The sequence below is a fragment of the Natator depressus genome, chromosome 21 (assembly GCF_965152275.1).
Source record: "Natator depressus isolate rNatDep1 chromosome 21, rNatDep2.hap1, whole genome shotgun sequence".
NCBI classification, from domain to species: Eukaryota; Metazoa; Chordata; order Testudines; family Cheloniidae; genus Natator; species Natator depressus.
The window spans coordinates 18,246,024-18,273,374 of NC_134254.1; the positions used below are offsets into that span (position 1 = coordinate 18,246,024).

At 43.6% G+C, this 27,351-nt stretch overlaps 1 protein-coding gene across 2 annotated transcripts in view; it reads left to right on the forward strand.

Annotated features, from left to right (window-relative positions):
• Positions 1-27,351, forward strand: part of IPO9 (importin 9) — a 164,258-nt gene that overhangs the window by 19,528 nt on the left and 117,379 nt on the right. For both annotated transcript variants that reach the window (XM_074936110.1, XM_074936109.1), the window contains exons 2-4: positions 319-380; positions 21,225-21,311; positions 22,545-22,746. In XM_074936110.1, coding sequence (XP_074792211.1) covers positions 319-380; positions 21,225-21,311; positions 22,545-22,746 — 351 coding nt within the window. The remainder of the gene's footprint in view (positions 1-318; positions 381-21,224; positions 21,312-22,544; positions 22,747-27,351) is intronic.

A 27,351-nucleotide genomic window follows, 5' to 3' on the forward strand; every position in this document is an offset into this window, starting at 1 on the left:
TATAAAAACAGTTCTAAAAAAGCTCTCTGTTTGAGAGAGGGAAATAGGTTATTGGGAAGAGGAGTGGAGTCGGTAGGGAATATGAGGGAGAATGTGGATGCCGTCAATTCAGCTGAGAAGCTACTCTATGGGGCTGTTTTCTCCTTCGTGCATGTAACTCACTTTGTCATCATTGTGCCTTCCAGAAGATGCAGGCTAAAATCCTTTTTGTGATTTGTACTGTGTTGGCTTAAATCTTTTGGTGCTAATGTTAATTCTATTCTTGGTCTCAATTAGATATTCTATTCTTAGTCTCATTTTAGATATTCTTTCTTGCAGAATTTGGCGTTCATTTAGCAGAACTGACTGTAGATCCCCAGGGAGTACTGGCCATTCGTCAGGTGAGTCTTCCCAAGCATGCTGTAGAGAAGAGATGGATTATAACTTTTGTTGGTTTATAAACTGGCCACTCGTATTTCCTTTTTTAAAAAAAGTAAAATTAAATACTATTTCTCTATCAATCTAATCTGTAGGAACATGTAGCAATGAGAATGTTCTTGAGCTCAGCACTTAATCACATTTATAATAACCTAAACTACATAATAGCTTTTTTCGGTAACTGATATGAGGACTGGGGAACTAGTGTGGGGATGTGGGAATGGGAAACTTTCTCTTTCTGGCTTCTTCAGTAGCAGATTGTTCTTGCTATTTGTGTGCAGGGAGAAGTCATAGGTATTGTTTTCCAATTAGCATTACTCCATTTTCTTTTCAATTTGTTTTTGTCAAAAATCACATGACCCTTATCCATGTGTGACTAACTCTCATCATAATGCTGTTCAAGCTTGGTACATTTGATGCTCAGACACTAAAGTGGTGATGGTGGTATAAGTACCTCTGTAGAATAGAATCTACATACAGGGTGGCATCAGTGAGCAGGATAGCATTGTCTTACCATCTTTCTGTGACAGCTGGGTTCTAGAAATCCTGATGAGTTTTCATCCTTTTTGAGGATTTCCGTGTTGGAGGGAATGGTATCTCATGTCACTTGTTACTGGATCAGACCTAGCATTGTTATGCTTTAGCAGATCTTCCCTGTCCTAAGAAGCTCAAGACCCATTCTGCCAGAGTGGTAGCCGGCTTCTGGGCTGAGAGGGGGGAGCCTCTGTTCCCGAACACTGCTGAGCTATCTGGTGCTCAGTTGACACTGTCTCTAGGTGCTGCCTCCTCAACCAGGCATTATTGGCTAATGCTGCCTTTAGACATGAGGTTCTGAGATGAGTCTTGCCCATCCTATTGCCTTACCTTTTCCCTTAGCCTCTAACCACATATAGGGAGGAAAGGAAGATTGTCCAAGTGCTGCTGATCAGACCCCGCATGCACAATGGTTGTGGCTGCATAGCAGAAAAACAAATTTCTTACATTGCTAAATGTTTCCCATAATGAGATAACATCAGTACACCTCCCAGGGTGGATTGGCTCAACCAGGGGCTAGCTGGGGAATGCAGGATTATGTACTCTATTTCTGTGGCTTTGGAATATTTCCTCTGGGGAGAAGTGTGTGGCAAGCCGCTAAAGAGAGGGGGCAGTGCCTTAAATGCTTCATCGAGTTTCTCACCAGGCTGACAGCAGAGCAGGGTCTTATAGATTGTAAGCACGGATGTTACCACAGCACAGAAAACACATAGCAAAGTAGTAAAAATCTGCTTTTTAATGGTTTTAAACAGCAGGTCTCAAATTTTATTGCTTCACATACTGCTTTCTTAAATTATTGTAAAGTGAATAGATGGAACATCAAGTTTACATGCCACAGGTGGTACACGTACCACAGTTTGAGAACCCCTGGTCTACAGGTTCATAGATAAGGCCAGAAGGGGCCATTGTGATAATTTATTCTGACCCCTTCTGCATACCACAGGACATAGCAGTGGACTTGTTATTCCTTGACTTTAGCAAAGCCTTTGATACGGTCTCCCACAGTATTCTTGCCAGCAATTTAAAGAAGTATGGGCTGGATGAATGGACTATAAGGTGGATAGAAAGCTGGCTAGATCATTGGGCTCAATGGGTAGTGATCAATGGCTCCATGTCTAGTGACAGCCAGTATCAAGCGGAGTGCCACAAGGGTCGGTCCTGGGGCTGGTTTTGTTCAATATCTTCATTAATGATCTGGAGGATGGCATGGATTACACTCCCAGCAAGTTTGCAGATGACACTAAACTGGGAGGAGTGGTAGATACGCTTGAGTGTAGGGATAGGATACAGAGGGTCCTAGACAAATTGGAGGACTGGGCCAAAAGAAATCTGATGAGGTTCAACAAGGACAAGTGCAGAGTCCTGCACTTAGGATGGAAGAATCCCACGCACTGCTACAGACTAGGGAGCTAGTGGCTAGGCAGCAGTTCTGCAGAAAAGGACCTAGGGGTTACAGTGGACAAGAAGCTGGATATGAGTCATCAGTTTGCCCTTGTTGCCAAGAAGGCTAACAGCATTTTGGGCTGTATAAGTAGGAGCATTGCCAGCAGATCAAGGGACATAATCATTCCCCTCTATTCGGCATTGGTGATACCTCATCTCATAGAATATCAGGGTTGGAAGGGACCTCAGGAGGTCATCTAGTCCAACCCCCTGCTCGAAGCAGGACCAGTCCCCAATTAAAGCATCCCAGCCAGGACTTTGTCAAGCCTGACCTTAAAAACTTCCAAGGAAGGAGATTCTACCACCTCCCTAGGTAACGCATTCCAGTGTTTCACCACCCTCCTAGTGAAAAAGTTTTTCCTAATATCCAACCTAAACCTCCCCCACTGCAACTTGAGACCATTACTCCTTGTCCTGTCCTCTTCTACCACTGAGAATAGTCTAGACCCATCCTCTCTGGAACCACCTCTCAGGTAGTTGAAAGCAGCTATCAAATCCCCCCTCATTCTTCTCTTCTGCAGACTAAACAATCCCAGTTCCCTCAGCCTCTCCTCATAACTCATGTGTTCCAGACCCCTAATCATTTTTGTTGCCCTTCGCTGGACTCTCTCCAATTTATCCACATCCTTCTTGTAGTGTGGGGCCCAAAACTGGAAACAGTACTCCAGATGAGGCCTCACCAATGTCGAATAGAGGGGAACGATCACGTCCCTCGATCTGCTCGCTATGCCCCTACTTATACATCCCAAAATGCCATTGGCCTTCTTGGCAACAAGGGCACACTGCTGACTCATATCCAGCTTCTCGTCCACTGTCACCCCTAGGTCCTTTTCCGCAGAACTGCTGCCTAGCCATTCGGTCCCTAGTCTGTAGCTGTGCATTGGGTTCTTCCGTCCTAAGTGCAGGACCCTGCACTTATCCTTATTGAACCTCATCAGATTTCTTTTGGCCCAATCCTCCAATTTGTCTAGGTCCCTCTGTATCCTATCCCTGTCCTCCAGCGTATCTACCACTCCTCCTAGTTTAGTATCATCCGCAAATTTGCTGAGAGTGCAATCCACACCATCCTCCAGATCATTTATGAAGATATTGAACAAAACCGGCCCCAGGACCGACCCCTGGGGCACTCCACTTGACACCGGCTGCCAACTAGACATGGAGCGATTGATCACTACCGGTTGAGCCCGACAATCTAGCCAACTTTCTACCCACCTTATAGTGGACATCTGGAGTACTGTGTCCAGTTTTGGGCCCCTCACTACAAGAAGTATGTGGAAAAATTGGAAAGAGTCTAGGGGAGGGCAACAAAAATTATTAGGGGGCTGGAGCACATGACTTATGAGGAGAGGCTGAGGGAACTGGGATTATTTAGTCTGCAGAAGAGAAGAATGAGGGGGGATTTGATAGCTGCTTTCAACTACCTGAAAGGGGGTTCCAAAGAGGATGGATCGAGGCTGTTCTCATTGGTAGCAGATGACAGAACAAGGAGTAATGGTCTCAAGTTGCAGTGGGGGAGGTTTAGGTTGTATATTAGGAAAATCTTTTTCACTAGGAGGGTGGTGATGCACTGGAAAGCATTACCTCGGGCGGTGGTTGAATCTCCTTCCTTAGAGGTTTTTAAGGTCAGGCTTGACAAAGCCCTGGCTGGGATGATTTAGTTAGGGATTAGGTCCTGCTTTGAGCAGGGGTTGGACTAGATGACCTCCTGAGATCCCTTCCAACCCTGATATTCTGTGATTTTATAGGAATTCCTTGAATTAATTCCGGATTGAACTAGAGCCGGTCTTTTAGAAGAAGATCCAGTCTTGATTTAAAATTGCCAACACAGTTCAGGAAAATCCTTGGTAAATTGTTCCAATAGATAATTAGCCTCACTGTTAAAAATTTGCACCTTTGCCAGCCATGGGATCTTGTTATATACCTTTGTCTGCTAGGCTGAAGAGCTCTCTATTATCAAATTTGTTCCCTGTATAGGTACTCAGACTATGATCAAGTGACCCCTTAACTTTTTTCTTTTAAGATAAATTAAGCTCCTTGAGTTTTTGAGTATAAGGGATGTATTCCAATTCTGTTATTGTGGCTCTTCACTGAACTCCCTCCAATTTATTAACACAGTATGGCAGTAGTGGTTGCACCTGTGCCAAATACAATAGTTGTGTGATCTCCCTATTGCTACTAGGTAATCCAGTTGATACATCTAAGCATCATATTAGCCCTTTCAGCTGTAGTGTTGCAATGGGAGCTCACGTTCAGCTGATTATCCATCATGACTCCCAAGTCTTTCAGAATCATTGCTTCCCAGGTTAGAATTCCTCATCCTGTAAGTACAGCCTACATTCTTTGTTATTAGATGTATGACCTTTCAATTGGCTGTATTGAAACGCGTATTGTTTGCTTGGTCCCAGCTTACCAAGCAGTCCAGATCCCTCTGTATCAGTGACCTGTCCTCTCTATTATTTACCACTCCCCCAATCTTCGTCACCTGAAAATTTAATCAGTGCTTAGTTTGTCTTCTAAGTCATTGATTAAAAAATAAGTAAATCAGAGCCAAGTATCAATCTCTGCAGGACCCCACAAAAAATGCACCTGCTTAATGATGATTCCCTGTTTACAAGTATGTTTTGGGACCTGTCAGCCAGTTTTTAGTCTATTTAATGCGTTCATTTTCTATCATTCTAGTTTTAGTCAAAACGTCATGCAATACCAAGTTAAATCTTGGCAAAGCTTTTGACACGGTCTCCCACAGTATTCTTGTCAGCAAGTTAAAGAAGTATGGGCTGGATGAATGCACTATAAGGTGGGTAGAAAGCTGGCTAGATTGTCGGGCTCAACGGGTAGTGATAAATGGCTCCATGTCTAGTTGGCAGCCGGTGTCAAGTGGAGTGCCCCAGGGGTCGGTCCTGGGGCCGGTTTTGTTCAATATCTTCATAAATGATCTGGAGGATGGTGTGGATTGCACTCTCAGAAAATTTGCAGATGATACTAAACTGGGAGGAGTGGTAGATACGCTGGAGGGGAGGGATAGGATACAGAAGGACCTAGACAAATTGGAGGATTGGGCCAAAAGAAATCTGATGAGGTTCAATAAGGATAAGTGCAGGGTCCTGCACTTAGGATGGAAGAATCCAATGCACCGCTACAGACTAGGGACCGAATGGCTAGGCAGCAGTTCTGCGGAAAAGGACCTAGGGGTGACAGTGGACGAGAAGCTGGATATGAGTCAACAGTGTGCCCTTGTTGCCAAGAAGGCCAATGGCATTTTGGGATGTATAAGTAGGGGCATAGCCAGCAGATCGAGGGATGTGATCGTTCCCCTCTATTCGACACTGGTGAGGCCTCATCTGGAGTACTGTGTCCAGTTTTGGGCCCCACACTACAAGAAGGATGTGGATAAATTGGAGAGAGTCCAGCGAAGGGCAACAAAAATGATTAGGGGTCTAGAGCACATGACTTATGAGGAGAGGCTGAGGGAGCTGGGATTGTTTAGTCTGCAGAAGAGAAGAATGAGGGGGGATTTGATAGCTGCTTTCAACTACCTGAAAGGGGGTTCCAAAGAGGATGGCTCTAGACTGTTCTCAATGGTAGCAGATGACAGAACGAGGAGTAATGGTCTCAAGTTGCAATGGGGGAGGTTTAGATTGGATATTAGGAAAAACTTTTTCACTAAGAGGGTGGTGAAACACTGGAATGCGTTACCTAGGGAGGTGGTAGAATCTCCTTCCTTAGAGGTTTTTAAGGTCAGGCTTGACAAAGCCCTGGCTGGGATGATTTAACTGGGAATTGGTCCTGCTTCGAGCAGGGGGTTGGACTAGATGACCTTCTGGGGTCCCTTCCAACCCTGATATTCTATGATTCTATGAAATGCCTTACAGAAGTCTAGGTATATTACAACAACACATCATGCATCTGAAGAAGTGGGTTTTTACCCACGAAAGCTTATGCCCAAATAAATCTGTTAGTCTTTATGGTGCCACCGGATTCCTCATTGTTTTTGTGGATACAGACTAACATGGCTACCCCTCTGACACTGTTACCACTATCAACCAAACTTGTAATCCTTATCTATCTGTCTGTCTAGTCAAGTTAGTTTGACAAGATCTATTGTCCATGAAGCCATGTTGATTGGCAATAATTATATTATCCTCCTTTAATTCTTTATTAATCAAGACCTATATCAGCTGCTTCATTGTTTTGTCCAGGATCAGTATCAAGCTGACAGGCCTGTAATTACCTGAGAGGTGTCCCATTTATCTCTTTTAAATCTTGACATGACATTAGCTTTCTCCCAGTCTTCTGGAATTTCCCCGGTATTCCAAGAGTTATTGAAAATCAACTTTCAGTCCAGAGAATTCCTCGGCAGCTCTTGTAAAACTCTTGGAAACAAGTTATCCTGGTCTTCTGAGTTAAAAATATCTAACTTCTGTAGCTGTTGTTTTGTAGCTGCTCTGTGAGGAGAGATTAATAAAACTGGGTCTTTTCAGCTTGGAAAAGAGACAACTAAGGGGGGATATGATTGAGGTCTATAAAATCGTGACTGTTTTGGAGAAAGTAAATAAGGAAGTGTTATTTACTCCCTCTCAGAACACAAGAACTAGGGGGTCACCAAATGAAATTAATAGGCAGCAGGTTTAAAACAAACAAAAGGAAGTATTTCTTCACACAACGCATAGTCAACTTGTGGAACTCTTTGCCAGAGGATGTTGTGAAGGCCAAGAGTGTAACAGGATTCAAAAAAGAACATAATGGAGGATAGGTTCATCAGTGGCTATTAACGAGGATAGGTAGGGATGGTGTCCCTAGCCTCTGCTTGCCAGTTGGCAGCAGGGAGTTGGCAGCAGGGAATGGATCACTTGATGATTACCTGTTCTGTTCATTCCCTCTGGGGGCCCTGCCATTGACTGCTGTCAGAAGACAGGATATGGGGCTAGATGGACCTTTGTCTGACCCAGTATGGCCGTTCTTATTAACATCCTCCCGAGTTACTATCAGAATGGAAAGTGTTGCATCATTCTATATGACATGGCTACATCATTTTTTCCCAAATTCAGACTAGAAATATTTATTGAATACTTCTGCCTTGAAGAATTGCAAATTCAGGCAGCTCGGTAATTAAGATGATGTATAGTGCTTAGTTTGCTAGAAGATCAACAGTGTGGTGAAGAGTGAGAAGTGGTGTTGAAGTGGCTATGGCTAATCACAAGGGATAAAATTGAAGTGCAGATTCTGAATGTCACTTTGGTAGCTAAAGTCTATAAAATATGCTGCAAATCTACAGCATCCCTATTCTGTCAGCATTATACCTGGACAAGAATGTCCCATTTCCTTTTAAAGTTTAATATGGTGTGACAAAGCTCTGTCCTTGTCTCCGTGGGTCCCGCGTTTTCTGGAGGATTTCGCTAGCCTCAGAGGCTCACTGTGACCCTCTACTTAGCCCTTCTCTCTCTAGAGGCAAGGGTCATGGCCTACTGAGCCATTTTCATCATAAGCCAGCGAGGGAGGAGAAGCTATCCTCCCTTGCACAGTCTCTGTTGTCTCCCAGTCTCAGTGATTAATCAGGGAGGCAACGGGGGCGGGAGTCCGGGCCCACCCTCTACTCCGGGCTCCAGCCCAGGGACCCTAATAGTATCAACTATGGTGACTGATCTTTTAGAAACAGGATGCATACAAATCCCTGGGCTACTTCCCCACAGCAGCCCCCACTTCTTCAGGCTCCACTTCACCCTTACCTCAGGGCCTCCTTCCTTGTGCCTGTTATGGTGAGCACTACTTAGTTCTTCCAATAGCTTCCTCCTGACACCCACACCCTCACTGACTAATTGGGAGGCTTTTAACTAGTTCCAGCCAGTCGTTGATTGGTTTCAGGTGTCCCAATCAACCTAGCTATTGCCACTGCTTTGTAGAAGGATCTTAATTGGCCCCAGGTATCTTGATTAACCTGGAGCAACTGCCATTTGGTTACCATGATACCAGGGATTTCTTTAGCCTGGGGCTAACATACCGGTTCCTCACTACTTTACTATAGCCGTCTGGCCTTGCCCCGTCACAATGGACAATACTAATTGTTACAGTTCAGGTCAGCTACACCGGTATTCTTCCTCTGTAATCCCTTGAGGGAGCCCTCTTGTTGCTCCCAGCTCCTCAGCTGTCATGTCTCTTGCATGGAGACCTGCGTTTCTCTCCCTCCTGACCAAGGTTTTCCAGGCTGTACAGTTCCCTCCTTCAGTGAGTTCCTCAGCAAGTCAGACTGCCTAAGGAGTCCTGCTTTGCGTGCTCTTCAGAGGCTATAAACAGTGTAATTGCCCATAGGTATAAGTTAGCACACAGCTCTTTCTAAGCAAGCATGCTTTTTCTTAAGGTGAAAGCATTACAGAGAAAACATAATAAAAACAATTTTAAAAAAAATACATGCATGCTAATAAGCTTACCAGAGACCACCCCTGATTCAAATAAGGGCTCTGGCAGGTGACAGAGCCTTCAAACCCCATGAAAGGGGTTTTCCAAGGTTACAGGTTCATAAAGTTCGTTCATGTCTGGCCCATTGTTTCACATAGTCCTTTGAAGCTCTGACCCTTCCCAAGGTCTCCCTTATAGAAGTTGCATACAATTCCACAATAATACATAAACTTTGTTTTTAATACAATGGACTCCAAAGTTTGTTTAAACTGAATTCAGAAAGGGTTTTTAATTATAAAACAGGAAATTGCCATATCTCAGAGTCAGCGTTTAGGGCTGGAAGAGACCACCAGATCATCTGTTCTGATCTCCTGTATATCAAAGGCCATGAGCACCCTGCATTAAACTCAGCAACTGGAATTAGACCAAAGTATTACATCCCCCAGGAGACTAGACTATTATGTGCTACAGGTGGAGAATAGGAGGCCTCTGTAATGGCAGAGAAATGATTAAATGAGAGAGACCCAGTAAATCCTGGAAAGTGACCCACATCCACACACTGCAGGGGAAGACGACCACCACCACCCCCGACACACCACACAGGGTCACTGCCAATCTGACCTGGGGGGAAATTACTTCCCAACCCCACAAATGGTGTTCAATCAGACCCTGAGTATGTGAGCAAGAACCAGTTAGCCAAGCACCTGGGAGAGAGACTACGTGGTGCTATCTCAAAGCCTCGGCCCACCAGTCCCCTAATCATCCTTGTAGCTCTTCTCTGAACCGGTTCCAGATTAAATTAATCTTTCTTGAATATGAGTGATCAGAATTGTACACAGTATTCCAAATGAGATCTTACCAATGCCTTGTACAATGGCATTAATATTTTTCTCTCTCTCGCTCTCTCTCTCTGATGGAAATGCCTTGCCTAAATTTGCTAGGATCATATTTGCCTTTTTCATAGCTGGATCACATTGGTGACTCAGTCATCCTGTGATTGACTCCCACACCCAGGTCTCTCTTCCTCTGTTACTTCCACTTGCTGAGCCTCCAGTTTGTAACAGAAATTCTTCTTATTAGACCCAAAGTACATGACTTTGTGCTACTGAATTTCATCCCATTTCTGTCACTTCAAAGTGTTCAAGGTCATCCACAACGTCCTGTATAATATTTGATCCTCCTCTGTATTGAAGATGCTTCCCAACATTGTATCATGCGCAAATTTTGTTAGTTGTGTTGGACCCAGGATATTAGAGAGAGAAGGTGGATGAGGTAATATCTGTTATTAGACCAACTGCTGGTGAAAGAGAAGTTTTTGAGCTACATAGAGCTCTTCAGGTCTGGGAAAAATACCTATGTAGTTCAAAAGCTTGTCCCTTTCGTCAACAGAAGTTGATCCAATAAAAGATTCTCACCCACCTTGTGTCTCAAATTTAATTAGCGCACGCCTACTTTTTGTGCCAAAGTCATTAATAAAAATATTGAATAAGATTGGTCCCAAGACTGATCTTTGAGGAACTCCACTAGTAACCTCCCTTCAGTCTGATACTTCGCCTTTCAGCACAACCTGTTGCCTTCTGCCCTTTAGCCAGTTCCTTATCCACCTTACAGTGCTTGTACTGATTCCCATTTTACCTAATTTAACAATTTTCCATGGGGTGCTGTGTCAAATACCTTACTAAAGTCCAAGTGTATTTGATCTACTGCATTTCCCTTATCTAAAAAGCAGTTATTGTCTCGAAGAAGAAAATCAGGTTAGCCTGGCATGATCTGCCCGTGATGAAACCCATGTTGCATTACATCCGCTTTACCATTTACCTCTATTTAATTTAATTGTTTTCTTCCTTCACAATTTGTTCTAAAGCCTTGCAAATTATTGAGGTCATACTAACAGGTCTGCAATTGCCCAGATCACTTTTTATTCCCTAAATATAGGTATGACATTAGCTACTCTCCAGTCATACAGTACTTCCTCGACCCTTATGGCCTTCCATCCCCTCAACTTAACTAGTGGCCATGCCCTGGGGTCTCCAGCAGCCTAATTAAAAATCATTGCTACCAGACGAGCAAACTCACGTGCCAGCTAAAGTTTTTCTTGTATCTCAGCAGTGATCATTTTCTTTTCTGGACACTGATTTCCATCAGGCATTCGGCCTTCATGCACATGTTCCATATTTTCATCCTTTTTGAAAACTACGGCAAAGTATTCATTTCATTTTTGGGTCATACCTACATTAAAGATAATTTCCTTCCCAGTCAGACTGCATAGTGGCCCATCTTTCCTTATTCTTTTTATTTATATAACTAAAAAACCTCTTTATTTTTATTTCCTTGTTGAAAGCTAATTTAGCTTGACTGCTAGCAGTTCCCACTTGAAACATGCATTTTCTAATCTCCATGATGCAGCTTTTTTTGATCAGCTCCTTTTTCCATTCCCTATAGGTTGTCTGTTTACTCTTAACCTTTTTGTGGAGGCTAGTCATCAAGCTGAGTCGGGATCCTTTCCCTGCAAGTTGTCTTCCCTCACCGCCCCCACCCGCTTGGTGTGACCCATGGTGCCTGGGGAGTCCTCACTGAAAATACCAAGGGCAGGGCAGGCTGCAAAAGGGAGAGCAGAGTCTCCCAAAGACTGGTGGTTATCACTGAAGTTAAACTCTTCAATCAGTCACAAACTGTGTTTCTGATCCCCACACTGGTTATCCAGAAGCACATGCATGCATGCGCGCGCACACAAAAAGGAATCTCACAGCCCCCTTTATTGCATTTCCAGTTCTCTGGCTCCCAGTCAGCACCTAGGTCCAGTACAGTGAGAAGTTATTTTAAAACTCTGCTCACATATACAAAATGTTCTTCTGACCCCAAAGGGTCAGCCACATTACGAGGTCATTATAGGTTTGGATCTTACCCAAAATACCATGCTGCCAGCCAATCCTTTAGCATCTAAAACTAAAGGTTTATTATAAAGAAAAAAGAGAGACAAGAAGAGAGTTGTTAAATGGTAAAGCAGTCACATACATAAAAAGATTTCAAAGTCCGTATCAGTTGTTAGCAGTATTTGAGAGTTTGCTGGCTTGAAAGTCCCTCTGAAACACACCAATAGTTTGGATGAGTCATTCAGTCCTTTTTTCAGAGCTTCAGTTTGTAGAAAAGTTACTCCAGAGGTAAGAATCAGGACTGAAGACAAAATGGAGATGATACAGCTGCCCTTTATAGTCCTTTTTCCATGTGTCTGGTACTTCCTTTGTCTGAAACACAGACTCATAGTACAGGGCATTCATAGAATCATAGAATATCAGGGTTGGAAGGGACCTCAGGAGGTCATCTAGTCCAAGCCCCTGCTCAAAGCAGGACCAATCCCCAATCAAATCATCCCAGCCAAGGCTTTGTCAAGCCTGACCTTAAAAACTTCCAAGGAAGGAGATTCTACCACCTCCCTAGGTAACGCATTCCAGTGTTTCACCACCCTCCTAGTGAAAAAGTTTTTCCTAATATCCAACCTAAACCTCCCCCACTGCAACTTGAGACTCCTTGTCCTGTCCTCTTCTACCACTGAGAATAGTCTAGAACCATCCTCTCTGGAACCACCTCTCAGGTAGTTGAAAGCAGCTATCAAATCCCCCCTCATTCTTCTCTTCTGTAGACTAAACAATCCCAGTTCCCTCAGCCTCTCCTCGTAAGTCATGTGTTCCAAATCCCTAATCATTTTTGTTGCCCTTCGCTGGACTCTCTCCAATTTATCCACATCCTTCTTGTAGTGTGGGGCCCAAAACTGGACACAGTACTCCAGATGAAGCCTCACCAATGTCGAATAGAGGGGAACAATCACGTCCCTCGATCTGCTCGCTATGCCCCTACTTATACATCCCAAAATGCCATTGGCCTTCTTGGCAACAAGGGCACGCTGCTGACTCATATCCAGCTTCTCGTCCACTGTCACCCCTAGGTCCTTTTCCGCAGAACTGCTGCCTAGCCATTCGGTCCCTAGTCTGTAGCGGTGCATTGGGTTCTTCCGTCCTAAGTGCAGGACCCTGCACTTATCCTTATTGAACCTCATCAGATTTCTTTTGGCCCAATCCTCCAATTTGTCTAGGTCCCTCTGTATCCTATCCCTGCCCTCCAGCGTATCTACCATTCCTCCCAGTTCAGTATCATCCGCAAATTTGCTGAGAGTGCAATCCACACCATCCTCCAGATCATTTATGAAGATATTGAACAAAACCGGCCCCAGGACCGACCCCTGGGGCACTCCACTTGACACCGGCTGCCAACTAGACATGGAGCCATTGATCACTACCCGTTGAGCCCGACAATCTAGCCAACTTTCTACCCACCTTATAGTGCATACATCCAGCCCATACTTCTTTAACTTGCTGACAAGAATACTGTGGGAGACCGTGTCAAAAGCTTTGCTAAAGTCAAGAAACAATACATCCACTGCTTTCCCTTCATCCACAGAATCAGTAATCTCATCATAGAAGGCGATTAGATTAGTCAGGCATGACCTTCCCTTGGTGAATCCATGCTGACTGTTCCTGATCACTTTCCTCTCGTGTAAGTGCTTCAGGATTGATTCCTTGAGGACCTGCTCCATGATTTTTCCGGGGACTGAGGTGAGGCTGACTGGCCTGTAGTTCCCAGGATCCTCCTTCTTCCCTTTTTTAAAGATTGGCACTACATTAGCCTTTTTCCAGTCATCTGGGACTTCCCCCGTTCGCCACGAGTTTTCAAAGATAATGGCCAAGGGCTCTGCAATCACATCCACCAATTCCTTTAGCACTCTCGGATGCAACTCGTCCGGCCCCATGGACTTGTGCACGTCCAGCTTTTCTAAATAGTCCCTAACCACCTCTTTCTCCACAGAGGGCTGGCTATCTACTCCCCATGTTGCGATGCCCAGCGCAGCAGTCTGGGAGCTGTCCTTGTTAGTGAAGACAGAGGCAAAAAAAGCATTGAGCACATTAGCTTTTTCCACATCCTCTGTCACTAGGTTGCCTCCCTCATTCGGTAAGGGGCCCACACTTTCCTTGGTTTTCTTCTTGTTGCCAACATGCCTGAAGAAACCCTTCTTGTTACTCTTGACATCTCTTGCTAGCTGCAGCTCCAGGTGCGATTTGGCCCTCCTGATTTCATTCCTACATGCCCGAGCAATATTTTTATACTCTTCCCTGGTCATATGTCCAACCTTCCACTTCTTATAAGCTTATTTTTTATGTTTAAGATCCGCTAGGATTTCACCCTTAAGCCAAGCTGGTCGCCTGCCATATTTACTGTTCTTTCGACTCATCAGGATGGTTTGTCCCTGTAACCTCAACAGGGATTCCTTGAAATACAGCCAGCTCTCCTGGACTCCTTTCCCCTCCATGTTAGTCCCCCAGGGGATCCTACCCATCCGCTCCCTGAGGGAGTCGAAGTCTGCTTTTCTGAAGTCCAGGGTCCGTATTCTGCTGCTTACCTTTCTTCCCTGTGTCAGGATCCTGAACTCAATCAACTCATGGTCACTGCCTCCAAGATTCCCGTCCACTTTTGCTTCCCCCACTAATTCTTCCCTGTTTGTGAGCAGCAGGTCAAGAAAAGCTCCCCCCCCCCCCCCCCCCCCCCCAGTTGGCTCGTCTAGCACTTGCACCAGGAAATTGTCCCCTACGCTTTCCAAAAACTTCCTGGATTGTCTATGCACCGCTGTATTGCTCTCCCAGCAAATATCAGGAAAATTAAAGTCACCCATGAGAACCAGGGCGTGCGATCTAGTAGCTTCTGCGAGTTGCCGGAAGAAAGCCTCATCCACCTCATCCCCGTGGTCCGGTGGTCTATAGCAGACTCCCACCACTACATCACTCATTGAAAGGCCTTAAAAGTTCTCTCCGTAGGCATGCCCCTGCATGCCTTGCTGAGTCATAAGCTATAGTCCTTGGCTCCTTTTAATGGGCTCATTGTACAGCTGATGTCCCTTGGTGGGCCAGCAAGCAGGCCCAGCGCTGATGCTGTTCTGTCTAGGGGTGTCACCCAGAGACACAGCAGCAGTTTGGAAATACAGATATATCCTACATATCTGTAACTCATAATACAAAGGTGATACAAACATATACACAAGATGATCATACTTTGCGAATCGTAACATTTTCACTGACACCTTTCACAGCATATCTGGTCAGATTCCTTGCAATTTTACAATGAGATCAATGATAACAAAGTGTCCCCCAGATACCATACAGCATCACACTTGGGATGCAAATTTCAGATAGTTTTTTTTTTTTTTGTGTAGTTGATTTTAAGAAAGTGCAAGCTTTGTTCACTTTTAAGTTCTTGAGCTCTTCAGTTCAGCTGACTTCTTTAATTAATTCCCTTAAACTCTCAAAGTCTGCCCTTTAGAAATAAAAAATCAGAGTTGACCTGGTTTTAATTATTCTTTCATTTAATTTAAACCAATTCAACTCGTGATCACTCGATCCAAGGTTATTTCCTATGACCAGCTGTTCTACGATGTGCTCACTACTTACTAAAAAAAAAAGTCTAAAATTGCATCGCCTCTTGTTGGTTATGGTGATGCTAATTCTAATACAAATATTTTACTACTTTAGTGGTTTTCATTTTACAAATACCATTTTCATACTGGGTGGCAAGAAAACCGGAAAATTGTAGTTGGGAGAGGTATAATGGGAGGAGAAAGGAAATGGAAATCTTCCCTCTGCCACAAAATATTCTTGGTTGCGTGACATCCTTTGTATTAGTGCCTTTTAATCTCTAAGCATTTTACAACAAAATAAAACACCAAAATCTTATTTTCATGTGTGGCTTCCTTGGTATTTCTAATAATCATAAATAATCCAGTGGAATAATTTTGTCACTTGTAATCCTGAAATGGTAAAAAGTTATTAGATTTAGAATTAGACTTTATAGAGGTTCAGGCTGACAATGTTCTGTTGTTCTGTTTAACTTGTTTGTTTGTATTGTGGTAGCACCTGCTCCAGTCCCACTGTAATAGGTACGAAGGTAAAATTGTGCTGTGCACTGAATAACTGAACTCTTAAGTTTCAGAGTAGCAGCCGTGTTAGTCTGTATTCGCAAAAAGAAAAGGAGTACTTGTGGCACCTTAGAGACTAACATCTGATGAAGTGAGCTGTAGCTGACGAAAGCTTATGTTCAAATAAATTTGTTAGTTTCTAAGGTGCCACATGAACTCTTAAGGTACTAGGACATAAAAGGCAGCTGTATGCTACAAACAGATTGTGGATATATCTGCATCCTGTATCTGTTTGTACCATGGCTTTCAATTTGTGGCAATTGTTCACTTACAGGGACATGTTAAACAGCCAGGTGTATTGAAAAGTTCTAATTCTCTGGCCAAAATGTCTTGTTTTCCATAGATTGACTGTCCTAGATTCACCCCCTATGGATAACTTTGCTTTTAAGTAAATGAACTTAATTAGCCTGTGGATGGTTAACTACTACTTTGGCCTAGGTCAGTAGTTGATGAAAAGTATATCCTTATGGCTGTTCCAGAGATCTCTGTGAAATGGATTGGTGATCTTAGTCCAGAGCATAGTGGACAAGTATTAATATTTCCCCAAAACACCACTGCATTTAACACACTTGACAATCTAAGTGTAGGCCTAGAGACTAGTCCTCTTGATCGTTGACGTCTTCCTTTCTGATCAGGGTGGCATATAGGAGCTCTGTTTTCTGAACTTCACCAGTACTGTGGGAAGGACTTGTCTCCAAAGCTGGAAATCTAGAAATTGTTCACTTAATTTTTTTAATATAAAAGAGATGCTGTAACAGTGACCTTCTCACATCTCTAAAGTATTCTGAGGGATCAGTACAATAGGTATGTGAGGTTCTGTACCTCTCGCAACTACCTCTGTTCTCCCGAAAAAGTTCTGGAATTCCAAATGGTTTGGATCCTAGCTTCCTGAGAATCCCTTTCAATTAAGATCAGATGGATTGCTATTGATAACATTCCACGGGTGAGAGTTCTGGAGGCTGGGTGTTATTTGTTCATAGCCCTCCACCTAGGGTAAGTCCAGGGAAGTGATTTCCACAGTATGCATCCAATGAAGTGAGCTCGAGCTCACGAAAGCTTATGCTCAAACAAATTGGTTAGTCTCTAAGGTGCCACAAGTACTCCTTACCTTTTTTCCTGTTTCATAAAAATTTCATATCTAATTGCCATATGGTGGAGGATGTATAGCACCCTTGCTGCAAGAGGCTTTTTCTCTCATTTCAGGCCTTTCATATTTTGGAAGACGTAACCATTCTTGTGATGCCCTATTGGCAGAGGGGGATGTTATTCCAAACTGCTGAAGTATTTAAACATATAGTGACCAAACCGCACATTTGTGAGTGGAGTGGACTAGTTAGCTATACAGAGGGGCCTGGAAAATATGCCCTTCCCTGCAGTGTGACTAACTATATGGAGTTCCTCCTTCACAAAATGTTTGCAGCTATCAGCATCCAGGATTGGGTCAGAATCCATGAAGGAATGAACATGATGCTGTTAGCTCACTCATGGCTTACCCTATTATTTCTGCACACAAACACTCTGAAATGTTCAGCTTTCCTACACCCCACACCTGGCACAGTTCTGGGAGAAAACTGACACCCCACTCATACTTTGGAGAAATAATTTTGTGACCCACGGACACTGTGGATTGCCTCTAACTGAAATGGACTAATTGGAAATAGTCTGTTTCCCAAACATGTACACTGAGTTCACTGTTTACAGATGGCTCTATAGACCCAGGAGGAGTAATTACAGAATGGCAAATTTTTTATTACTGAAAGGAAAACAAGAATGACCCTAGCAATCGTCTTGTGACTTAACTGTTAAAATTATGTTTACAGCTGTTTATGAATGTTTGAAATGCCATGTTGCCATTTTGAACTCCACGTGGTGGGGGTTCGCCAAGGCACTGTGATACAATCTGCCATTAAGGTGCCACAAGTACTCGTTTTCTTTTTGCGAATACAGACTAACACGGCTGCTACTCTGAAATCTGCCATTAGTGGCCACATGCCTATCATTTTTGGGGCTTATCATTTTTGCATTGCTTCTTACAGCAGATATCCTTTCCGTTACTGTAATAAACTGTAAATTTGAGTCATACATTTACTGGACTCGGTGGTGGCTTCTGTCTCCCCCTGGTTTTCTGTAAGCTCAGTGAGTAGGGGCCAAGCATTTGGTGTTGATCCTGTGTTCCTCACTGAGAGCCTGCTGCTGGCTCTCATCAGATATTCAGGGCCCAACAGGGACCATCCTGGCTGACCAGGTTGTCATGAAGCACTGTTGGCTCTGTGCTTAGTACAGCATCCAGAACTCCATCAGTAGTCATAAAATGGGAACGTTGTTGACAAGTAGATGAGGTGCAGTTCTTATCTCTGGTCTTCCGGTACTTGCTCTTCAGCATCTTAATGCGCTTGCTTCACTGGTCACCTGTCTGGAAAATCTGCAGAGGTGCCAGCTTTTTAGCTATCTACTAGTATACATGGGCATTCCTGGTGCTTTTCCTGAAATACACAATTTACTTGCCTTGCACCAGAGATTCACCAGAATTTGGCTGTGCTCCTGTAATCATGAAGCAGCTCACTTTGCAAAAGGCTTGATTGGTTTCCTCTCTTTTGCAAATCCAGGAGACTCTCTGATACTGTGCTTGGAGATTGGTGATTAGAAGAGAATGGGTTAATGCTGACCTGATCTGCTGCTGCTCACCAAGTGGGAGAATGGCTTCCATTTTAATAGAATGGATTGCAGATTGTTGGGATAGAGAGAACTAATGAAGTTGTTGCATGGAATTGTGGGATACTTCTCATGGACTCCGAGGACCTGAGGGAAGCTGGGTTGCGTCTATACTGCAAAGCAACAGGGCTCGGACCTTGTGTCCTGGCTTGACCCATGCTCTGACCCTCCAGCGCTGCAAGGTCCTGGGACCCTGGGTCTGAACCCCCAGTTAGCACAATTGCAGTGTAGATGCAAGGGGGGAGAGGAATTAGGCTTGAGCCAAGCTCAAGGACAGGCTTATGTTGCAGTGTAGACATACCCCATGTCATTCACTTTCCCTGTTGGTTTAACAAAGGCAGAGGCTAGAGTGAAAGTCTGTCTAGTGTGATGCTTATCAACAAGTGTATTAAATTTTAGCAGCTTAACACACAAACTGATTACATTTTTATCAATATCATCCTCTTACCTAAATTCTACTAGATACCTAATAGAACTGAAGTTGTGTTTTCCTGTTTTTGGTTTAATAAAAATCAGCAATGTCCTTTTAAAAAAAAAAATTGGAGGTGTGGCAAACACAAAGACTAAAAGGAAATTTGTGGGTAATATAACATGTCCTAGAAGCTTAGTTAAAAATACATCCTCTGGTTTGTATGTAGTGTAGTTGTAGCCATGTTGGTCCCAGGATATTAGAGAAGCAAGGTGGGTGAGGTAATACCTTTTATTGGACCAACTTCTGTTGATAAGAGAGAGAAGCTTTCAAGCCACAAAGAGGGGGTCTTCAGTTCTGGGAAAGGTACTCAGAGTGTCATAGCTAAATGCAAGGTGGAAGAGATTGCTTAGCGTAAATAGTTAGCACGTACTATGAATTTAAGCTCCCAGGCTCATCTTTTGGAAGAGTTGTGCAGGTTTCCTATGAGGATGAAGCGTTACAAAGGGACCTCACAAAAGTGGGTGACTGGACAACAAAATGGCAGATGAAATTCAATGTTGATAAATGCAAAGTAATGCACATTGAAAAACATAATCCCAACTATACATATAAAATGATGGGGTCTAAATTATCTGTTACCACTCAAGGAAGAGATCTTGGAGTCATTGTGGATAGTTCTCTGAAAACATCCACTCAGTGTGCAGCGGCAGTCAAAAGGGCGAACAGAATGTTGGGAATCCTTAGGAAAGGGATAGATAAGACAGAAAATATCATATTGCCTATATATAAATCCATGGTACACCCACATCTTGAATACTGCATGCAGATGTGTTGCCCCATCTCAAAAAAGATATATTGGAATTGGAAAAGGTACAGAAAAGGGCAACAAAAATGATTAGGGGTTATGGAACAGCTTCTATATGAGGAAAGATAAATAAAACTGGGACATCTCAGCTTGGAAAAGAGATGACTAAGGGGGAGGGATATGATAGAGGTCTATAAAATCATGACTAGTATGGAGAAATTAAATAAGGAAGTGTTTATTCCTTCTCATAACACAAGAACTAGGGTCACCAAATGAAATTAATAGGCAGGAGTTTTAAAACAAACAAAAGGAAGTATTTCTTCACACAACGCACAGTCAACCTGTGGAACTCTTTGCCAGAGGATGTTGTGAAGACGAAGACTATAACAGAGTTCAAAAAAGAACTAGATAAATTCATGGAGGATAGGTCCATCAATGGCTATTGGCCAGGATGGGCAGGGATGGTGTCCCTAGCCTCTGTTTGCCAGAAGCTGGAAATGGGCGACAGGGAATGGATCACTTGATGATTACCTGTTCTGTTCATTCCCTCTGTCACCTGGCATTGGCCACTGTCGGAAGACAGGATATTGGGCTAGATGGACCTTTGGTCTGACCCAGTATGGCCGGTCTTATGACCAGATCTGTGTCTGACCAGTCAGTCCTTAAATTCATAACTCTGCTAGACACTAAAAATCATGGATTGAACAGACACTGGATTTATGGCTTATTGCAACCATCTTTAACCCACAAACCCTCTCATTTTGTCCTATGACTGCAGAGGTTTTAATAGGCCACTCTACCTTGAATGGTCCCTTAGAGTGTGTGCTAACTACTTATGTTAAACAGTCTGTTCCACTTTGCAATTAGCTGTGTCTTTCAGAGTACCTTTCCCAGACCTGAAGAAGAACTCTCTGTGGCTTGTCTTTCTCACCAATAGAAGTTGGTTCAATAAAATATATTACCTCACCCACCTTGATCCTCTGGTTTGGACATTTCTTGGTAGTTAGTAACCCTCTGGGTAATAGCAAGTGCCAGACTTCTTTAATTATTGAACCATTATAATTTACAGCGTAGGAAGCCATCTGCTTCTTACCATCTCTCTTGTCTAGCTAGGTGGAAACCATGGGCCCTGAGAGACGACAACTTATTAGAGGTCTCTGGGAATGTAATACTGAGTTAGACTTGGCATAGTTTTAATGAACCATTTAATATTGTGCTTGTTTTGGTGATGAGCAGGTTCTGGGATGGGAGTGGGCTTAATAGGAAGCTGGCATCAAACATCTCTAGACTCTTTATAGCACTAGGCATGCTGTCAATGAACAATAACTACAGACTCCACTTGTCTCTGCAACAGTGTGTCCTGTTTCTTTCACAAGGAATTTCACATTTTGGCCAGCCCCATTTTTAGGGATGAGGCAGGATATTTGTATCAATTCTGAATGTAACCCATTCCTTTAGTTCTGCTTCATGTCCTTTCTCTCCTTTTACAGTTAGCATCTGTAATTTTGAAACAATATGTGGAGACTCACTGGTGTTCCCAGTCAGACAAGTTTAGGCATCCAGAGACCACAGAAAGGGTAAGATTCCTGTTTAATACTGTATTGGTTGCATGTTGCTTGTCTGCTGTAACTGATTTTTATCATTGTGGAAAGCTAAGGTTTCTGGTTGGCTTGTTTTGGGGTGGCGGTTGGTATTGATTTATTAGAGCGAGTAATGCCACCTATTATTTAGGTTGTCTAACACTTCCTGTTATAAGACCTGGTTTTCATTTGCTTATAATTTTCCCAAACTTTAACTCTTTGGGCTGATTTAAAAAACAACAACAAAAACTTCAGCTACATCCATTCAAGTGTTTCTGATAATGAGGCTGTGAAAAAATGTTTTTCAATGTTTAAATAATTCTGGTGACCTTTTCTCTGAGAAGCACTTAACCCTGCCATGCTTTTGACCTTCTAATTGAAATTTGGCAGAGGGGCAGGCTTTGTGTGCATTTTGCTGTTCCTTTGAAAGTCTGCCCAAAATTGGTAAAGTTACAGACATTTGAAAAATCTCAGTTTGCACATGCTTAGTAGAGGCTTCTTAGAGTTTAGCAGCTAAAATTGCCAAAGACTCGGTCCTCGCTGAGCATGCCTGAGTCACTCACGCTGACCATACTGTGTGTGTGCCATCTGCGCTCAGTGGCTCCAGTCCAGGGCTACACAGGTGAAGCTGGACATTCCATGTAATAGTTGCTCTGAGCTGGGGTGGAGTCAGGCAGCAGACCTGAGAGCAGGGAGCTTCTCTTCTGTGCTCTCAGCAATTCTCCTGCTGGCATCCAGGCAGCATAGAGGATGAAGCCACCTGAACTCAAGTGCAGAGGGGACAAGAGCCAGACTGGGGGGGAGAGTAAGGAGTAGATTGGGACAACGTGTCTGGAGAGGCATGGAGCTAGTTGGCTTGGGGGACACCATACTGAGATCCGACAAGATGCCTCTCCTTCCCTTTGAAGGATTTTATGAGATTAAAACTGTGTATAAAGTATAAACTAAACTTTAATTGCAGCTTTACTTTTGGGAAAGCTTTTATATTTGGGTGTGTTTTATATGGGAAGAGGAATACATTTCTGCATGTTGTGCTCTGTCTCCTTTATAAATTGAAAGGAATCCAAATGTGCATGTTTTGAAATCACACTCAGATACTTCCCTTAAACCTGATGCTAACAACAAAAGAATCTGCTATACATATCAGAATGTGATGAGAGCAGTTTGAAAACACTATATTGTTGTGTGTGATAAGTGATCTCTCTTGCTAAATATCATTATTCTCTGCAGGCAAAAGTTGCCATAAGGGAGCTGTTACCCAATGGCCTGAGAGAATCTATTAGTAAAGTGCGCTCAAGTGTTGCCTATGCAGTTTCAGCCATAGCCCACTGGGACTGGCCTGAGGCTTGGCCCCAGCTTTTCAATTTGTTGATGGAGATGCTGGTCAGTGGTGATCTGAATGCAGTGCATGGAGCCATGAGAGTACTTACAGGTATGTGTATATGCATGGCAAGACCTGAGCAGTTGTCCTGTTTTTTCCTTGACTTTGATGGTATTGTGACACATTCCCACTTCCTGAGTGAAGTAAAGAAACTGGAGCAGAAGTGGGGTGCCTGTATGGTGCAGGAATTAAAGCCTCCATCTCAGTCACTGCTAAACTTCCTCCTCATTAAGGCATAGCAGGGGTTCTCAAACTTCATTGCACTGTGACCCCCTTCTTACAATAAAAATTACTACATGACCCTAGGAGGGAGGACCAAAGCCTGAGCCCTGCTGCCCTGGATGGAGGGGCCAGAGCCCGAGCCCTGCTGCCCTGGGCGGGGGAGGGGGAAAAGCCCAAGGGCTTCAGCCCCAGGCAGGGAGCTTATATCCTGAGCCTCTCCTCCCAGGCCTGAAGCTCTTGGGCTTGGCTTTGGCTCCAGGCCCAGCAAGTCTAAGCCAGCCCTTGCAACCCCTTTAAAATGTGGTCCCAACCCACTTTGGGATCCTGACCCACAGTTTGAGAACTGCTGGCATAGAGGAAAGTATGCTGTGCTAATAGGATACAGCTAGGAAGGAACTTCCATTATATTTGAGATTTTTAAATTAAAGTTAGAAAAATGGAAATCCCTGTGCAAGTATGAATGTGGCCTTGTAATTTTCATTACTTTATAATGCTGGATCCATAACTTTATGCCTTTTAATGTAATCTAAATCGCAAAAGCTATTAATTCAGCATTAAGGTTATACAGTGAAAAGCAGAGCTGGTAGGCAGATACGCACTATTCCTGTTTTTCTTGCTATATGAATAATATATCCCAGATAAAAATTATGGTAAACTAGGTTAAGGTGGAGATATCAGTTTACACGTCAGTAATTTAAGGTTAAAAATATTTCAGCTATTACCAACTTAGGAAAACAAGCATTACCAATTTACAAAATTTAGAGTTGTTTAACTTGAAAGAAATCCCTGCGGTGACACCAAGCAATAATGGCACAATTATGATTAATGCATAATAGTGTTTGTAGTTCCAGATTAAACTGATTCTTAAAACACTAATTTTTTCCCTTTTTTTGCTCATGGTACCATTACAGGGCAAAGTTTGAGGTTGTTCATTTCCATACTTTAACATGTTTTGATTTCTTTGAGGTTAATTACAATATTCCTATAATATTTTTGACCTTAAATCACTGATACGTACTCAACCTTAACTCCAGTTTAACAGTTATCTAGGAATTTATTTCTTTAAATGATTAAAGATGTCATACATGAATACTAAACAAGAAACCCAAAGATAGTGCTGAGATTTCTAATGACTTTAAGATAAGTAGTATGAACCTTAAATTTTCTTTTAAATCTGAGTGCCATATTCACCAGTACACTCTGGCTTTTTTCCCTTAAGGGGCAGTTCAGTGCAGCCAGAAAGTACTGGCCAGTTTTTCCTAGTTTCTGACCCCTGTAATTCTCTGGTGTACGCACACCCTAACTTCCTCCTCTCTATTTCTCCACATTTCCCCAAATGTGCACACACCCCAGCTTTCCCTTTCTCCTGGCCCCAAGGGTTTCCCTGCCCATCACTCTGTTTCATTACTTGTAGAGTTGATCTAGTGGAAGGGGTAGTTTTAAAAACAATTTTGGGGTGATTGGTCATTTTTGCTGCTATTTTACATAATTGAAAATTTTTTTGCAACAGGGGCTGCCAAATGTTCTTTTTATGGAAATCTCTATAAAGAATTGTAATATCTGTCAATGCCTACCACTTCCCATTGCCCTCAAAACCAATGAAAACTGGTGGTTATAATGGAAACTATTTAGCAGCCTTAACGCCATTGGATACTGTTGGTGCTGGCTAGGATATTAAAATATTCATTATAGTGACTCATGCCTAGCACCATAGCATCTAGGTGCTTATTTACAAAATATAACAGCACAAATTATGTAAATCCAGGGCTGGCTGATCAATCGTGCGAAGCCTCATCAGTAATGTCCTATATGTCATGTGGCTAATCACTGCTGGGCGTGGTACCTCTTGCTGACACGGGGAGTATCTATGAGGCTGAAGCCGCTCCATCCTTTGGAACTTGCTGTACATCTTCCTATCATTGTGGGAGCTTTGGCCTTGCAGCAGAGGGAGAAGGGACAAGGCATGGAGTACAGGCTTCTGTGGGGTTATCTCCAGATAGAAACAGTATAGGGCTGTTTGCACATGCCCCTGCTGCCCCTGGAACATCCATTTTCCACATGGAAAATATGAGCTACTTCAAAAGGGGATTTGGTGCAGAATGTTACCTGCAGCCTCAGCACTAATTTTGGATACCAACTGCTACTGTATTAAATAATGGGGAGCATTAATTAAAACTATTGTCAAAAATGTTAGCAGCTCACATGTTAGACGCGTAGTCTTTAAGGCCAGAAGGGACCATCATAGAATCATAGAATATCAGGGTTGGAAGGGACCTCAGGAGGTCATCTAGTCCAACCCCCTGCTCAAAGCAGGACCGATCCCCAATTAAATCATCCCAGCCAGGGCTTTGTCAAGCCTGACCGTAAAAACTTTTAAGGAAGGAGATTCTACCACCTCCCTAGGTAACGCATTCCAGTGTTTCACCACCCTCCTAGTGAAAAAGTTTTTCCTAATATCCAACCTAAACCTCCCCCACTGCAACTTGAGACCATTACTCCTTGTCCTGTCCTCTTCTACCACTGAGAATAGTCTAGAACCATCCTCTCTGGAACCACCTCTCAGGTAGTTGAAAGCAGCTATCAAATCCCCCCTCATTCTTCTCTTCTGCAGACTAAACAATCCCAGTTCCCTCAGCCTCTCCTCGTAAGTCATGTGTTCCAAATCCCTAATCATTTTTGTTGCCCTTCGCTGGACTCTCTCCAATTTCTCCACATCCTTCTTGTAGTGTGGGGCCCAAAACTGGACACAGTACTCCAGATGAGGCCTCACCAATGTCGAATAGAGGGGAACGATCACGTCCCTCGATCTGCTCACTATGCCCCTACTTATACATCCCAAAATGCCATTGGCCTTCTTGGCAACAAGGGCACACTGCTGACTCATATCCAGCTTCTCGTCCACTGTCACCCCTAGGTCCTTTTCCGCAGAACTGCTGCCTAGCCATTCGGTCCCTAGTCTGTAGTTGTGCATTGGGTTCTTCCGTCCTAAGTGCAGGACCCTGCACTTATCCTTATTGAACCTCATCAGATTTCTTTTGGCCCAATCCTCCAATTTGTCTAGGTCCCTCTGTATCCTATCCCTACCCTCCAGCGTATCTACCACTCCTCCCAGTTTAGTATCATCCGCAAATTTGCTGAGAGTGCAATCCACACCATCTTCCAGATCATTTATGAAGATATTGAACAAAACCGGCCCCAGGACCGACCCCTGGGGCACTCCACTTGACACCGGCTGCCAACTAGACATGGAGCCATTGATCACTACCCGTTGAGCCTGACAATCTAGCCAAGTTTCTACCCACCTTATAGTGCATTCATCCAGCCCATACTTCTTTAACTTGCTGACAAGAATACTATGGGAGACCGTGTCAAAAGCTTTGCTAAAGTCAAGAAACAATACATCCACTGCTTTCCCTTCATCCACAGAACCAGTAATCTCATCATAAAAGGTGATTAGATTAGTCAGGCATGACCTACCCTTGGTGAATCCATGCTGACTGTTCCTGATCACTTTCCTCTCATGTAAGTGCTTCAGGATTGATTCCTTGAGGACCTGCTCCATGATTTTTCCAGAGACTGAGGTGAGGCTGACTGGCCTGTAGTTCCCAGGATCCTCCTCCTTCCCTTTTTTAAAGATTGGCACTACATTAGCCTTTTTCCAGTCATCTGGGACTTCCCCCGTTCGCCACGAGTTTTCAAAGATAATGGCCAATGGCTTTGCAATCGCATCCGCCAATTCCTTTAGCACTCTCGGATGCAACTCGTCCGGCCCCATGGACTTGTGCACGTCCAGCTTTTCTAAATAGTCCCTAACCACCTCTTTCTCCACAGAGGGCTGGCCATCTACTCCCCATGTTGCGATGCCCAGTGCAGCAGTCTGGGAGCTGTCCTTGTTAGTGAAGACAGAGGCAAAAAAAGCATTGAGCACATTAGCTTTTTCCACATCCTCTGTCACTAGGTTGCCTCCCTCATTCGGTAAGGGGCCCACACTTTCCTTGGCTTTCTTCTTGTTGCCAATATACCTGAAGAAACCCTTCTTGTTACTCTTGACATCTCTTGCTAGCTGCAGCTCCAGGTGCGATTTGGCCCTCCTGATTTCACTCCTGCATGCCTGAGCAATATTTTTATACTCCTCCCTGGTCATATGTCCAACCTTCCACTTCTTATAAGCTTCTTTTTTATGTTTAAGATCCGCTAGGATTTCACCATTAAGCCAAGCTGGTCGCCTGCCATATTTACTATTCTTTCGACTCATCGGGATGGTTTGTCCCTGTAACCTCAACAGGGATTCCTTGAAATACAGCCAGCTCTCCTGGACCCCTTTCCCCTTCATGTTAGTCCCCCAGGGGATCCTACCCATCCGTTCCCTGAGGGAGTCGAAGTCTGCTTTCCTTAAGTCCAGGGTCCGTATCCTGCTGCTTACCTTTCTTCCCT